Source organism: Populus nigra, chromosome 4 (assembly GCF_951802175.1).
Source record: "Populus nigra chromosome 4, ddPopNigr1.1, whole genome shotgun sequence".
Lineage (NCBI taxonomy): Eukaryota > Viridiplantae > Streptophyta > Magnoliopsida > Malpighiales > Salicaceae > Populus > Populus nigra.
Genome location: NC_084855.1, coordinates 20624539 through 20641193, shown reverse-complemented (window position 1 = coordinate 20641193; position 16655 = coordinate 20624539). Strand labels below are relative to the sequence as shown.

General features: G+C 32.4%; 2 protein-coding genes across 5 annotated transcripts; both read left to right on the top strand.

Annotated features, from left to right (window-relative positions):
• The first annotated feature begins 4084 nt into the window (after nt 1-4084).
• On the top strand, nt 4085-6608 carry LOC133691675 (thymidine kinase a-like). 2 transcript variants are annotated; one of them, XR_009841722.1, is made up of 6 exons: nt 4085-4285; nt 4399-4543; nt 4798-4919; nt 5036-5432; nt 5933-6138; nt 6222-6608. XR_009841722.1 is itself a non-coding variant. In XM_062112279.1 (4 exons), the coding sequence occupies exons 1-4, from the start codon at nt 4155-4157 to the stop codon at nt 5289-5291; spliced, it is 654 nt and encodes a 217-aa protein (XP_061968263.1). In that variant the 5' UTR covers nt 4085-4154; the 3' UTR covers nt 5292-5478. The 2 variants fall into 2 exon arrangements, 1 of the variants encoding a protein (XP_061968263.1); XM_062112279.1 differs by lacking the exons at nt 5933-6138; nt 6222-6608 and having other exon boundaries at nt 5036-5478.
• A 3409-nt stretch (nt 6609-10017) lies between these two features.
• Nucleotides 10018-13737, top strand: LOC133692469 (protein MAIN-LIKE 2-like). 3 transcript variants are annotated; one of them, XM_062113441.1, is made up of 7 exons: nt 10018-10155; nt 10500-10586; nt 10694-11338; nt 11507-11674; nt 11763-12152; nt 12237-13426; nt 13515-13737. In XM_062113441.1, the coding sequence occupies exons 2-6, from the start codon at nt 10503-10505 to the stop codon at nt 13395-13397; spliced, it is 2448 nt and encodes an 815-aa protein (XP_061969425.1). In that variant the 5' UTR covers nt 10018-10155; nt 10500-10502; the 3' UTR covers nt 13398-13426; nt 13515-13737. The 3 variants fall into 3 exon arrangements, with proteins under 3 accessions (XP_061969425.1, XP_061969424.1, XP_061969426.1); XM_062113440.1 differs by having other exon boundaries at nt 10453-10586; XM_062113442.1 differs by having other exon boundaries at nt 10453-10586; nt 12237-13430.
• The last annotated feature ends 2918 nt before the right edge of the window (nt 13738-16655 follow it).

Sequence of the window (16655 nt, the reverse complement as noted above, 5' to 3'; positions counted from 1 at the left end):
ACCATGTAAACCTTGAATTAAAATTGGAATCGTGGAAAGTATATGCAAAGTTGTTCTTATCAATTACTAATATTTTTGTTCGTGCCCCCACGAAAGGAACTTTGGTCTTTTCACTAGCTAAATAGCTTTTATTTTTTTAAAAAAAAAATTATTTTTAAATTGTTTTAAAAAATTGATATTAAAAATAATTTTAAAAAAATAAAAAATATTATTTTAATGCATTTTCGAGTAAAAAAACTTTTGAAAAATAACCACTAACAAACTCTTAAACATCCCATAAGAGTAAGAAAAAGAGATATAAGCAAAATATACACTAAATTTGTTTCATATCCTATTAGATAATAAATTTAATTTTCATGTTTAAGTGTTTCAAATTGTTCCATACAAAAATAAATTTATTTCTTAATATTTTTCTTTAGCTTTATTTTATTTTTTTAAAAAAATATCTAGTCTAAATAAATAAATAAAATCAACAAAACATATTATAATTAATTTATTTTATTTTTCAAAAATGAAATAAAAAACTACCCAATTTAATAAAAAAATAGTTAACGTAGATATTTTTTTAATCTATCTTTTCTTTTCAAAACCATAGCCAATAAAAATCCAAAGCATGTTTTCCCATCCCATCCAAGTCAAAATTAGGTTGACAATAGAATTGAATGAAGAGACAAACAGTGTCTTAAAATCAAAATGTCAAGTATCCAATTATCAAAATTGAGACTACATTTACTATGTTTGTGTGAGTGTAAATACATCCACTATATCCTGAGAGCAGATAGGTGGCCTATCCAAAAAAAATTTAATGTTAAAATAATTATCAAGGTTACACAAGCATTTTCAAAATAACAATATATATATATATATATATATATATATATATATATATATATATATATAAGACTTAGATTATTGATGTGACCAGATTTAATATACTTGATTAATTTAAATAATTTGAATAAAAAAATGCAATGACGATAAATAAACTAGAAAAAAAAATTGACAATGATAATAAGGTAAAAAAAAAGCCAACCTGAACCCATCCGAGTTATCATGGCAAATCTACGACCTAATTGTGACATTAGGGTAACCCCGTTGAAAGCAAACTGAATAAAACTATGAAGCTTAATTACCAAACAATTCAATGTTGAAGGGCAAAAACCAAAAAAAAATAACTTAAAAAATAAAAAAATAGATGCAAGTTAAACCGAGTTAACTTGTAAACCATGCGACCATGGATATAAGATTGAGATAACCCCATAGAAAAAAAACTGAAAAAAAAAATTTAAAGACCAATTCCCAATCAATCAAATGTTGAATGATAAAATAAAAAAAAATCAACTTTTTTAAAAATCAAATGTTGAAGGATCTTATTTGACAACAAATCATGATAATCTCATAGAAAGCAGAATGAAAAAAAAAATTCAAAGCTCAATTTATAACAAATAAAATGTTGAATGATGAAGTTGAACAAAAAAATATATAATTCAAAAAAAGTAAAAAAAAAAACCGACTCGATCCCACCCATATCCGCATGCAAAATCTGCGACTTGGACATGATATCGAGGTAACCATGTCGAAAAAAATTAAATAAAATTATGAAACTTAATTATTAAATAATCTAATATTAAATGATAAAACTAGAAAACAAATTAATTTAAAAAGACAATAAAAATTATTTGAGTCGACTCGAGTTAATCCGCTAAACCTGCGACCATATGTATAAAATTGAGATAACTTCATAAAAAGAAAAGTGAGAAAAAAGCATGAAGACCACTTTTCGATAAAATTAAATGTTGAATGATGAAATTTAAAAATAATTAATTTTCAAAAAGACCTAAAAAAAGACTACAATCAGCCCGTGTTAACCTTCAAAACTTATGACTCTGATCGTGAACCCAGGACTAATCTTATAGAAGGGAAACCCTAAAACATGGTGAAACAAAATTCTTAATCAACAAGATATCTAGTGATGAAACTGAAAAAAAAACATACAATAAAAAAATAAACACTGAATTTGACATAAAAATAAATGGAAATTGAATGCTAAGTGATGAAATTAAAAATAAAATTCAATTAAAAAAATGATAAAAAAAGAAAAAAATAAACCATAAAAAGATAAAAAAAACAAATAGTAATGAAAAAAATAAAAACCAAATTGGACACAAAAAACAAATTATAAAACACCTTTATATTTTGAAAAGGAAAAAAGAGAAAAGAAAGAAGAAAACACCCAATAGTTAATTAGTCAACAAATTGCAATCCCTATTCAGGAAAAAGTGAAAAAAAACACCCAATAGAGTCAACAAATTGCAATCCCTATTCAGGAAAAAGTGAAAAAAAAATATATTAATGTTCAAGCATGCTATTAACACACAGCATCCACTGTAATTTTTCTAATCCTACAATGTAGGAATTAATTATAACCTAGTCCCTGTATTGTAACACGACTAGTTAATTAGTCCTCATATTTTTATAAAATGTACATTTAGTCCTTATATTCTTAAATCTGTTTACAGAGCTCAATTCTTTTTGTCAATTTCACTTTATTTTATGATTTTTTTTAAGAAATAGAAAAAAAGAGAAAACAGTAAATAAGATGGAGAGAATTTACAAGAAAAGAATGCATTTTATGGAGAAAAAAAATATTAAAAGGACCAAAATCAACATCAAAAGAGTTTTTTTCTTAAATTTCATTGTTTAAAGGGCACAAAAAAAATTAAAAGCTAAATGTGTGAGCTTGACCTATTAAGCTTAGTAATGACCGATCTCTCTCTTAATTTTCAATTTATTTTTTAATCAACAACATGTATCATTTTCTAAATTGTTTACTTTATTTATTTTTTAATATTAATTGATCTTTTGAATTATTTATGTAATTTCATAATACTTTAAATAAATCATTATAATTTATTAGAACGAAAATCATATGTATATAATGATCAAAATTAACCTTTAAAACAAATAAAAGAAAACATATAAAATGAAAAGGATGGTTGAGGTAAAACAAGTATGTAGTTATCAAAATGAAATTTAAATATAAAAGTAAAATTATTAAATAAAAAGGATATTTGAGGTAAATTATTTCCATGTACACCTATTTTATTTTTTATAAAAATAATTAACTTACTGCTTTAGTTTTTAATTAATATTAATAATTTTTTTATATATAATTTATTAGTTTATATAATTTTCAATTTATACATTTTCTTTCCATTCTTATTTAAAAAATATCGTAATACTGAAAAACACAAACATAACTCTAATATTTATTTCTTTTACGTTAAAAACTAATTTAAAATTCTATTCACGGTGGAATGTGCCTATACAGGTTAGTTAATTCTAAAAACGGCACCTGATGGGCTAATGGCCTAATGCATTCTAAAAACAAAAAGAGCAAAAAAAAAAAAAAAAAAAAAAAAAAAAAAAAAAACTGGGTAAAACGGTGGGCCCAAATGAAAATGGACAATCAAAGTGGGCCCAATGAGCCTAACCCCACATTATCAAAATTTCTTCGGTGCATATTTTAGTAGTTTGTTTTTTGATTTGAACTAAAAATATATTGTTTATTTTTAAAATTTTATTTTAATATTAATATATCAAAATTATATAAAAACATAAATAAATTAATTTAAAATAAAAAAATAAAATTTAATATTTTTCAAAAATACTTTTATAATGCAAAACAAATCAGCGTAAAAATGGTTTTGAAAACAATTGAATTTATTTATTTTTGTTTTGAATTATTTAATTTTATATATTTAAATTATTTTAAAAAATAAAAAAATATTATTTTAATATATTTAATTTTAAAAATAATCCTATACCAAAATTTTAAAATATCTAACAAATACACGACGAAAGATACGTACAGCTCAGCCAGCACCGACCAGGTCGGCCATCAGAGAGTCAGAGTCGCATGACTCATGCACGAGTGCTGAATTTAAAAAAGGAAAAGGAAAAAGAAAAAGAAAAAGAAATTCATATTTCAACTTCCCTCCAATTCTTTTCCCTCCAAAACCATTCAAAATCAAAACCAGCCTTCTTTTATATATTTTTATTTCCAAACAGAACATCAATCTCTCCCCATTTCCCATCTTCTCACCTCCCAATTCCCAAATTCTTCCCCCCCACTTCCAGCTTATTACTCTCCCATGGCTGCTTTGACTTCGATTAACGGTGGCCGCTGTGAGGCCGGTGAAGTACATGTCATCATTGGCCCCATGTTTGCTGGCAAAACCACCGATTTACTCCGTCGTATCGAATCTGAGAGCAGCAGTGGCAGGTTCTTCTTCTTCTTTTTTTGGGGAGGGTTATGATCTGGTATTAGATACGCGAAAGGAAAGTTCTAATTTTGATTTTTGAAAATAATGATCTTGAATATTATTTTTAATGTAGAAATGTGGCAATGATAAAATCAAGCAAGGACACAAGATATGCAAACGATTCGGTGGTCACACATGATGGCTTGAAATTTCCTTGCTGGTCTTTGCCAGATCTCTCCTCTTTCCATCACAAGCTTGGAGATGATGAATATCACAAGGTTTCTTTTTTTAGCGTTTTGATTCGCTTATTTCACAATCAGATCTAAACAGGGTCTATTATTGTTGCTGATGCTGCCGCTGATTAATGGGTTTCGGAGAGAGAAGGAAAATAAGATTTTCTTTTCTTTCCTTTTCTTTTTACGAGTTTGAAAGAAGGCTTGCTAAAAAGAAAATGTTGTGATTGGTTTGATGATTTTACTTCAATTCATATTTTCTTTCTCCTCCACTTCTCATGATCTATTTGTATTGACAGCTTGACGTGATTGGCATTGACGAGGCTCAATTTTTTGAAGATCTTTATGAATTCTGTTGCAAGGCTGCTGATCATGATGGGAAAACTATAATTGTAGCTGGCCTTGATGGGGATTATTTGAGGTGTTGCTCAATGTCTTTCTTAGTAATTTAATTTGGTTCGACAAATGTTGTTGTTCGACTTTAGGAGCTCTTTCATTGTAAATTGGCATCTGATTTATATTACCTTTGTTTGGTAGGAGGAGCTTCGGATCTGTGCTTGATGTAATACCTCTTGCTGATACTTTAACAAAGCTGACAGCAAGGTGTGAACTTTGTGGCAAGCGAGCCTTCTTTACCTTGAGGAAGACAGCAGAGACCCAGACAGAATTGATTGGAGGATCTGATGTCTACATGCCTGTTTGCCGCCAGCACTATGTCAGTGGGCAAGCAGTCATAGAATCAACAAGGAACGTCCTTGAATCCTATAAGGTTCCAACTGACTCCCATATTTAGGTAGCTGCAGTCATGTAATGTGCTGACTGGGAGCCCACGCGTGGCTTTTCCATTAGTTATCTATTTTATCTGCAGATTGCAGTTTATGTACAATGCTGAATTGGGGGCTTCCATGGTTCCAGATAAGTTGAAAACATCAATGTACTGATCATAATATATAGTATGGAATGAGATTTCTTACATAAAATCTTTGTTCATTTACTGGTAAATTCATACATTTTTCACTGGAAAAGTTCATTATTGACACTTGATAGAGAATGAAGTAGCTGAATCCTCATCAATTAAAGATATCCCTGGCAAATTATAGAGCGAGTGAAGTTTTCAATTCATAGAATGCGGGCTTGTTTGAGAGTACATTAAACATTACTTTTTAAAATGTTTTTGCTTATAATGCATTAAAATAATAGATTTTTATATTTTAAGAACATTTTCTTTATGTGAATGTATGACATTTTCTTTCTTCACAATTCCACAAAAGACCAAAAACTTTGGATATATAAAGGTGAATTGTATTTTAGAATTTAGCCTTTACGGATATAGCAATGTTTTACTTTGTTTCATTTACCAATATCAACCTTATAATTATAAAAATGCTTATTTTTCTAGTTTTTTTAACCCTTTATTTTCCGCTCAAAAACAAGAGAGACATGAGTTATGACGAGAAATAAAAGCTCAGTACAAACCTTCAGAGCCTACGTCTAGAGAAACCGGGCAGCATTGCACAGGCAATATAAAAGAGGAGTTCATCACTCTCCCAACATGATGAGAGCTGGATAGGCCTGTTACCAACTATATGAAGAGTTTAAGCAAGAATAAGAGAAAAGATGAACTTGCCATTCAACAGAAGGTAAAGCCCTCGATTGCATTTCTCAGTGTTGAGCATATTTAGGAATTTGTGGTTACTAAATAGTTATTGATATTTGGTTGCAGGTCTCAACACTAGTTGTTAGGCTGTTATTCACACATGGGAAAGTGAATTCTCTGGATGGGTAAACCTCTTCTTATTCGAGCAAGAAACTAACACCATCCGGTGTTCAAGATCCAGATCTCTATCGAGATTGTTGAGCCTGATGAGATGATTTGATAACATGGGATTCTTGGATACAATTGAATTCAAGATGGTGCCTAGGGTTCATGTTTGAAAAAGAGATGATCTAATCACATTTATTTTCTTTTTTTAATATAACAATATACATTTTGAATGACGATTGTATTTTATTTTTAATGATTAGCACAATCACAGAGTAATCAATTGGATTACTTGATAATAAGTTAAACTATATATTACGATATAATAAATATAAATGTTTTATAGTATATGGCTTGAAGTTACTTTAGTAATTGTATAAATTGTATGAAACCTTATAAAAAAAACAATTGAGATAATTATGAAAGTTCAATGCATTGGTTCATAGAGTCATTTACTAGAGGAAATAATTTAGGTTTGGTGAAGAGTTCAAGATATGCTTATACTTATTTTTATTCATTTTTAAAACAAAAAAATATAAATATTTTTATATAATATTATATCATTGCTTATGTCACAACGTATTAGTTTGGATGCATACCAATTATTTTTTATTATAAAAAAATATAATTAATATTGTATGACTCTGATAATAATATAATATAAAAGTAATATTGTTTAATATATATTTAAATATATGTTTTACATTGATATCCTAAACTAACATAAGAATGCTTTGATTGACTTTATTTGTTGCATTAATATGCTTGTATGAAAGATGCATTAATGCTTAAATTTATTTGAGTGCTTATATGAAAATATATTACTTGCATTTGTATGTTGCACAAGTTTGGTGATGATTTGTACAGAATTCAAGAGTATAGAATCATTTAAAAAAATAATTAAAGAAGCAAGATATGGATACATAAATTGACATAATAATGATTTTATCTTCAAACATGAAACATGATGCATAACAACTTTTAACTTCAAAGATCAAGGTCTTGTATGGAGAGTTTATCAAATAACTTTTAATTTGTTTAGAAACCATATTCCACTTTTATAAAACCTAAACACACTCTAAAGAACATATGAAAAGACCAAAACACACAAATAAAAGAATCTTTTTGATATCTAAGTCAGTTTAGTTAATTTAGAAGAAGGATCACTTTTTTGAGAAACGATCTGACCGATTTGAAAAATGATTTAACTATTTTATAAAAATTCTAGAATTTGCTCAACATCTTTAAACAGTTTAAACTGTTTTATCAATGATCTAATCGATTTTTTAATAAACATAAATTTTTTTAAGAGTGTACCTAATGACTAGCTTGATCTTTTACTCCTATAAATACCCCCCTCTTTAGCAAAATAAAAATTAACATCTAAGGCAAAATTCTAATCATATTTTTAGTCTCATACAACTTTTTACAACCTTCGTTAATACTCTTGATTTATCAAAAAAATAAGGTCATTTGTATTCCATTTAACTCTATTAAGAAAGTAATATTGTGGAAATGTAAGTGACATTTAAAACACTTGGAAAAGAATTCTGAAGGCTATTTACATGGCTTGATACTTGTACATTTACAAGTATTGGTGAGGAAGGATTTTTTACTCTTGTACACATCAAATAGATTAGTAGTGTTATTAAACTTGGAGCGGCTCGATGGGTCAACCCGAGACCCGGTGGCTGGACCGGTCCGGATAAGACAAAAAACCATCCAGTGCAACAACTAAGCAAAACCCGGTCGATCTGGCGGGTTGACCCATGACCCAGGTGAACCCTGACGAGACCCAATTTTTTTTTTCAAATATGATTTTTCTTTTATACCCTTTTTTTTCATATTTTTAGTTGGTTATTAACATTTTTTAAAGTTTACTATATAGATATTAGAAAAATATATTTTTTTCAATGCGTGATTTAAAACTCTTTAGTATATATACTCTATGTTCCCAAGAAAAAAATTATTTTTTTCAATGTGGGATTTGAAACCCTTTCATATATATACTCTATGTCCACAAGAAAAAAGTTAAATTTTTTCAATATGGGATAAAAATGTTTTTGGTTTAAATACTTCAACTTAAAAGGTTAACATAATATCTTTTCAATGTGGGATTTGAAACCCTTTAATATATATGCTTTATGTTCACAAAAAAAAAGAGTTAAATTTTATCAATATGGGATAAAAAACTTTTTAAAATACTCTTTTAAACTTCATTATTTACAACATGTATGGAATATATTCAAATGAATTATTTCTTAATTTTTTTATATGAAATATTAAAAGTTTTAATATTTTTTTTTGTAATTTTTCTGGGTTGACCAATGAAACTCGAAACCCGGCCCCTCAGCTGAGTTAACACCCGAGTTGGGTTTGATAACTATATAGATTAGGTGGAAGGTTTGATCCTTAACATGTGTAAGATGATTGGTTTTTAACTCGAGCTTGTAAAATGATTGGATTAAATTTTGAAACTGGAAAAGGATTGAGAAATGTTTTTAATCTTGATTTTCTAAACAGATTGTGATAGGTTTGATCTTGGGCCAGTAAAATAATTAGGTTTAATGTTGAGCCCACAAAAAAATTAGGTTAAATCCTGAACATAAAAAAGGATTGGAAGAGGTTTTCATTATTTTACATGTGAAAAACATTGTGTAAAGTTTTAGCTTTCCTTTTTAAGAATACCGTGTATGATAGTAAACTCTTGAACAATGGTTAAAAGAAAAAGTAGATGATTGTCCGAACTTGTATAAAAATCTCGGTGCATGCCTTTTTAACTCTATCTACTGTCTTATTGTGTTGATTTTTTTGGTGCATCTTTAAGTTTGCTTCTATTATTATTTTGAGTTTATTTGTATTAATCATTAGGTTGTGCTATATATTATTTTAAGTTATCAAAAAACTTTTTAATTGGCAACTTAATTCATCCTCTTTTTAGGTTCACCTAGACTTTCATATCTTGGGTAATATAATATTTTTTTAATATTAGAAAAAAATATTCAGGTGTTGCTAACATGTTTTTTTATAAAAACAAAAGTTCTAATCATGAATTCAAAATCTGAGGCATGTTGGACATCATGTTTTTAAATACTAAGATAGTGACATATTGAATATTTTTTTTATATAAAAAATATAATAAGATGACAAATTGACAACATATTGGATCGATTTAGGTCAAATCAAGTTAATTTGCTACACTCAAAACCCCGAGTTATGAGACCTTGATAATCCCTTAAAAATCAAAATCAAATTAGATTATGAAGCCCAATTTCCAACTAATCAAATGTTGAAGAACGAGATTGAAAAAAAATCAATTAAAAAAAAGATAAAAAATAGAGTAAACCCGTTAAATTCGTGGTCTGAGTCATGCATCTAATTAGGTTTAATTATCTAATTTTTTTCTAAAATTATTTATATTTTAATTACCTGATAATAAAAATTAACACTCATAAAATTATGTGTCAACTAAATATGAGAAATTTCATTTAAGATTATGATAATTTTATAAAAAATAATTAAAAAAATCATAACATCGGATTTAAAAAATCGGTTAAATATTAAAAAATAAAATTAATAATAATAAAAAGATACTTCTTGATATTTGTAATGGGTGGTTAAGTTGGCCCATTCAAGAAACAATAGATAGCCCAAACATATCATTAAAAAATGGGGCTACGCCCGGACTACTGAAAAAGTGACACGTGTATAAGGACACGCGTTTAACCCAAAACGAGAGGCTGGTTTAGTTGTAGGTTTTGATATCACGTCGCTTCGATGCTTAACCCGTCGTTTTGTTTTCGAAGCAGTTCCTTCCTGGTCGTAGCGGGAGATAAATCAGAACTCTTTCTCCGTCGTCGTTTTGCTAAAAATTTATCCCAGTCTCCCTTTTCAGGTTCGTAATTCCTTTATCCCCTATCCTCGTCCTCCTTGTTTTTTCATTTTCCCGGAAGCTGCAGCCAGAGCTAGTTAATACAACTACGGTGTTGGTTTTTCTTAGTTTTAATTTTTGTAAATTATCTATTAGCCAATAGGAACAATAATCTAGGTTTAAAGCAAATTAAAAATTAGATATCCATGGAAGATTTCGATTCAAGTCTAATTCATTATTATCATTACAAAATAATAATAATAACTGCAAGCTAGTTGTTGAAAGAGGCGTTTTGGATGGTTAATAATGGAGTTGTTGCAGTTGCTTACGTTGGTGGTGGTGGTGGTGGTGGTGGTGGTGGGAAGCAGTGAATGGATACGAATCCCGGACCCATTGATGGTAGTGTACTGTATGATCAAGACAAGCATGTCTCCTCTGCAGTTTGGGATGGCCAGGTTGGTGTTTGTGTGGAAACATAGTGTCTTACTTTTCATGATCATTACATTAAAGCACATGCATTGTTTGTGCTCTGCTAAGACTTTGTTTATGTGGTGGTGTTCAGGAGCGTGGTGCGCTAAGATGCCATGAACACACCTCGAAGCTGGGTGAATGGAAGCTAACTCCTAAACAAATTGAGTTGGTGGAGAAAGCTGGATTTGGTTACTTGAGAAAGATTCCGGCTATTAGTCTTGACAATCCTCTAATCTCAGCTCTTGTTGAGAGGTGGAGGAGAGAGACCAACACGTTTCACTTCACTGTTGGTGAAATGACTGTTACTCTCCAAGATGTTGCATTGTTGCTCGGACTTGCGATTGATGGGAAGCCTGTTATTGGAATAACACACACTACTTGTGCCTCGGTTTGTGAAGGGCTTCTAGGGAAAGCACCAGACTCTAGCTACGCGAGTGGCGGGATGGTGAAGTTAAGTTGGTTGAAGGAGTTCTTTTCTCATTGTTCTGAAGATGCACCTATTGAAGAAGTTGAGCATTGCACTCGTGCTTATCTTCTGTACCTTGTGGGCAGTACAATATTTTCCACTACCACTGGGAATAAGGTTCCAGTAATGTACCTTCCTTTGTTTGCATATTTTGAAGAAGCTGGGGAGTATGCCTGGGGAGCAGCAGCATTAGCTTTCTTGTATAGAGCACTCGGCAATGCATGTGTTAAATCTCAAAGTACCATTTGTGGTTGCTTAACATTACTGCAGGTTATTCATGTTTTAACTATAGCTATCCATTGATCATCTTGGAGATTGGCGTGTCCTTTATTTATTTATTTTTCTTTGTCAGGATGTGTGCTGCAAGGATTTCTTTCAGCAACTAATTTCATTCTAGGATAAATAATATTGGTATTGACTGGTTCTTGCTTTCTGTAGTGTTGGAGCTACTTTCACCTGAATGTGGGCCGACCAAAGCTTAATCGGGACCCCATCCACGATCATTTTCCATTTGTACTTAGATGGAAGGGAAAACAAAGCGGGCCAACAACAAACCGTGATGTTGTTTTCTACCGCAAGGCACTGGACTCATTGAAAACAACTGATGTAGGTTTTTACTGCTTTCAGTTCAGTTCTTATTCCACTTACTGAATAAAAAAAATTCTAATTCAACTGGCATGGTGTTGACACATAGGTGGAGTGGCTTCCTTACAAAATTATGGACAGTACTGTAATACCAAAAGATATAAAAAATACTTTGATTTTAGGGAGATCAAAGACAATGCTCATATGCTTCGACAAGGCAGAAAGACACCTTCCTGATCGTTGCCTAAGGCAATATGGCATGCTTCAACCAATCCCAGATGATGTGGAGCGGTGGCTGAGAAAGAGTCGGGGAGTTGATGGCGGGGTCGACTTGTCTGGGAAAATGGAGTCGGAGCTTAATGAATGGATGGATCGTCAACTCCATATTGTGGATGGGGATGATGGTGTAGATGAAAGCGACTACATGCAATGGTACTGGAAAATTACTCGTAAAGTTGTTGGAAGGCCAATCTCTCTCTCATCTGAGTTCCAAAGGACGGTAGGACTATGCTCAAACTTCAATTTTGCTATTACATTTACTTTTTATAATAATCTTTAATGGTCTATTCTTTAACTGTTGCAGATCTCTGGTCTAAGGGAAATTGCTTATTTAGCGGATTCATTCTCAACAAAAGGGTTGGATGGACAGCAATTTGAGTCAATTTCAAGGATCAGGTTTATTGCGCAGGACTGTTTGAGGGACCAAATTGAATGTCCAGCCACACCTTCAGTCCCCCCACAAATTGAACTAGGAAAAAGGTCAAGGGGGAAGGAGAGGATAAGAAGGAAAGGTATTGGGAAACGCAGGAGAAAGGGTGATCTAATGGAATATCAGGAAGCAAGTGAGGATGACCAGCCTCAGTTTTATGGTACAATTATCGAGGCTGATCAGTTGCACTTGCATCAGGCAGATGGCGAGGTTGGTCAGTTGCTGTTATGCCAGGCAACTGATAATAACTTTGATCCTCAACAGCTGTCTCATGCAGCTGGCGAGGGTGACAGTGAAGAGCTGCCAAATGTGGTTAATCAGGAAGATGGTGCAAAGCTTAGCAATGCTACAAAGGACATCATTGACTCTCAATCTTGTAGAGACTCTGACAGTGTGAATGACTCTCAGCCTTGTCATGCAACTATTGAGGTCAACGACAGAAAAATATATGGTGAGGCAAGTAAAGTGTTTGATGATTCCCAGTCCTGTGAGCCAACAAATAAGATGAATGACTCGCAAACTTGTCAGGCAACAATAAGTGATCATGATTCTCAGCTTCCTGATGCATCATCGGACAAGGTCAATGACTCAGGACTCTTTGATGCAACAATTAATGAGGTTCAGCCCAATGGTGCTATTGATGAAATCAACGATCTGCATATTTCTGATGCAACAAATGCGGTCAACGATTTGCAGCTTCCTGACACGAATGAAAGGCTCAAAGCCTCGCAGCTTCCTTATACAACCCAAGAGGAAAATGATTTGCTCCCCCCAGACGCAACTGCAGAGATCAATGACTTGCAGCTTCCAGATGCAATTAAAGAAGCCAATGACTTGCTGCTCCCTGATACAATTGAAGAGGCAAAAGACTTGCAGCTTCCTGATACAAAAGATGAGGCCAGTGATTCAACTCTCTTGGATGCTGCTGACAAGATTGATCAACCAAAAGCCAAAGCTACAATAGAGGATGTTCCAATATCTCTTGATACTGTTGAGGATGCTGCAAAGCAGGGTGATAACAGTGTTGGAGCATGAAAAGAAGGCCTTGCCATGATAATTCTTCTGTAGGTACTTTTAATATGCTTGCTGTTTTCTACCTCGTATTAATCTTTAAGCAAAACATTTTGATGTTTTCCATGCATTTTATTGCAGATTAATAAGCAGTAAAATGTTCATTTTATTCCGGCAGCAGCTCAAGAGCAACACTATAAGTGTCTGAAAACGGGGGACAACCAGTAGTTGTAGAAGAATACTTGCACCATTATCGTTTGAAGACTCTAATATTCATGATACCATGTAGCTTATAGAATTAGGTCATTAATATAGGGATGTTGAAAGTTATTTTCCAATTGAGAAATTCACATTATATTTTGAAGATGCTCATCTAATACTTCACTAAATTAGATTCATGCTTATGGTTGGGCGTGATCTGGCTTTTATATGCATGGTGATGTGCTGTTGATAAAATTCAGTGTTGCCCACGTTGCAGGTTCTGTGTGTCTACTTCTCTTGATTAGATTGCACTTTCATTCTGACTATTTAAGTTAGAGAAGCATCTGATAAAAATATTTTCGATCATGTCTGGGATTATAGAATTCAACTCCACCTTTTATGTGAGTTGTTATTGCTTGTGTTTAGGCTATATCAGAGGACGTGGTGGTATTGTTTCTCTCTTCAACAGTAGAAACTCCTGCTTTTGATGCGAGGCTCTATTAACCACTACTTTATTCATTTTTTAAGTCTTAATGCCTTTATGAATTGAGTGACTTAGCACTTATTTGACAGAGGAGGCGCAGTGCTCCCTACTGTCATTTTGGGTTCTATTGTGTTGTATGTATGCGTAGGCACAAGCAGTATGACTCTTCGGTAAGATGTGCTGTACCTTTTTTTTTAACAGTTCCTTTCTTTTGGTCGGGAAAGTTCATGGAAGCATCCAAGTGGTTTAATTATGTGTGTCGAAGATGATATGCAGGCTTTGCTGGACAGGGGAGGGCAAATCATTAGAAAGAGCTAAGGATTTGGGTTTCCCCCTTTTTAATTATTTCAATCAGTCTTTTTTTCCCTTGCTCTTTCTGAGTTTTGCTCGACATGCGATAGGTTTTTTCATCTTTGCCATCATCTCTTGCTATAAATGGTTTTCAACAACTAAGCTGCTGTGAACTTAAAATGTTTTGTAATTTAAATGGCGAACATTAGCTGATTAGATCTAGTGATAACAATGAATATCCATGAATCGAGTTTTATATTATAACTTGAACCTAAAATAATTATTCAAAATGATCTGTACTTGATCGGGTATGGACTTTTTATACCTAAATATGACCTGATTGGGTTTTGGGTATTCATAACCCAAAACCGACCTAAAATGAAACCAAACCTAAATGTTATAATTTAGTACATAACTAACTTGATGTATAAGGTTATTTATTTATTTTGAGTCGGTTTCAGCTGGTTTCGGGTTGGGTGGACTAGTTAGTATATATACCCAATATGAAACCAGATTTTTTCTGTTAAGGTTTACCTGAACCGATCGAGTCTAAAAACCTCTGTTATACAAGGTGAAATAGCCATCCATAATCAGATTCTGTTATATAAAGCCATTCTGACGACCAATCTTCACCATTCAAAAGTGCACTGGTCTGGGGTGTGGCAAAACCTCCAGCAGAAGAGAAATTTCAAGTCAGGATGGTTTCTGTAACCCAATTAATTGAAGTCAAGGTTTATTTCAAGTTTCCAACTTTTTTTAAATTAATACGCAAAAATCTTGCACCTTTTATATAATATCACAGGGAACAATTTCTAGTCGTGGCATAGCTTCATAATAGTTGTTGAATGGTGTGAATAATAATAACAATAATAATTCTGTAAAGCTTCCCAACAACTAAAAGGAACCTAGAAATAACTGAAGGTGTGAAGAACATGATTCCGAGCAGTGATTAATTACCCCAATACTGTTCCCATTGACATAAATGTTGCTGCGATTCAAATCTCTGTGAAAGAGGCCAGCAATCATGCAAATGAAGAAATTCCAACCACTCTCAAGCCTGCTCAGACCACATCTTCAACGCTTTCAAATTGAGGGAGCTAAGCAATGATGTGCTTGTTCTTGTCCACTGATCTCAGCAACTGAACCTCCGAGTGAAGCCGATTGACGAGTAGAAAACAAAAATCTCATCCTTAGCATGGAATACACGGAGTATATATTTTATTCTGGCTTGTTCTCTATAATCAAACAAAGAAAGATTTAATTTGTATTCCTGACTCTAGACGTATCTGCGCTTAAAGCAATGGAGTTTGAGCATGTTCACTGTCCTCCCTCATGGGTTACCCGTGCTTGCCTCCAATGCCCTATAACTGAAACATTGAATCTCGGCATCACTTTCTAAAACCATCCTGCTACTTGTTGCTTGTCCAGCAGAAGGACTAAATCATGGAGTGCCGAAGGTGGTCAAGATATATAAACTGTGATTGACAACATGTTATCTCAACTGGACCTTCACCTGACAAGCCCTTGGTCACCGGAAAAGTACATTGCCTCTGGATTCCACTAAAATAAGCATGGCCATCACAATAGTAACATTTGGACCAGAAGATGATAACCAAGTCGCTTCGCTTCCCATGGTGACATTCCAGAACTAAAAGGAGAGGATTGCTCCTACCAGTCGACCACATCTCAACGATGGCGCACAAACAGAGGGTCTAAGTAAAGAAGTTACTAGTTGTTCAGGGTCTAAGTAAAGAAGTTACTAGTTGTTCATAATAATCTCTGATTAACTAATAAACTTCTATAATAATGTCTTCTTATTATGAACATCAAGCACTGCAGTCCATTAACAATGAAATCATTTTCTATATTTATTATCATCTGCAGAACCCTGTTTGCTAACACTGTAATGAGTGAAGCATAAACATGGCAGCAGCCTTGTAATCTGAGAATCATATTAATTATCCCACAGGATTATTGTTTGAATTCAAGGGGTTATAGAATATGAAGTATTTTGTTTTGCATTTCAGAAGCACCTTTCCTATTGGCCAGACTACCCTTAACAATCAAAATGAATTTATTGACTTCTATCAAGCAACCTACTAACTAGAACAATAAGTTGATCCAACATGAGGATCCAATTAGATGTCCTCAAGAAATTTAAATTGCACATCAAATAATTCAATGTTTTCTGCCATCCTCACACTTATTCAGCATAACCAAAACTGAGAATTGACAATGTCTGACCGGCTTACCAAAACAGGGAACTTGAATCCGAGACATCTTTCTTTCAAACCACACACACACAC

Excerpts from the sequence above, each read along its gene's own strand:
- LOC133692469 (XM_062113441.1), top strand. The coding sequence starts at position 10,503 with ATGGATACGAATCCCGGACCCATTGATGGTAGTGTACTGTATGATCAA. Across the intron at positions 11,339-11,506 it reads GTTGCTTAACATTACTGCAG|TGTTGGAGCTACTTTCACCT; the intron begins GTTATTCATGTT and ends TGCTTTCTGTAG. Across the intron at positions 12,153-12,236 it reads CATCTGAGTTCCAAAGGACG|ATCTCTGGTCTAAGGGAAAT; the intron begins GTAGGACTATGC and ends TAACTGTTGCAG.
- LOC133691675 (XM_062112279.1), top strand. The coding sequence starts at position 4,155 with ATGGCTGCTTTGACTTCGATTAACGGTGGCCGCTGTGAGGCCGGTGAA. Across the intron at positions 4,286-4,398 it reads TCTGAGAGCAGCAGTGGCAG|AAATGTGGCAATGATAAAAT; the intron begins GTTCTTCTTCTT and ends TTTTTAATGTAG. Across the intron at positions 4,920-5,035 it reads CTTGATGGGGATTATTTGAG|GAGGAGCTTCGGATCTGTGC; the intron begins GTGTTGCTCAAT and ends TTTGTTTGGTAG.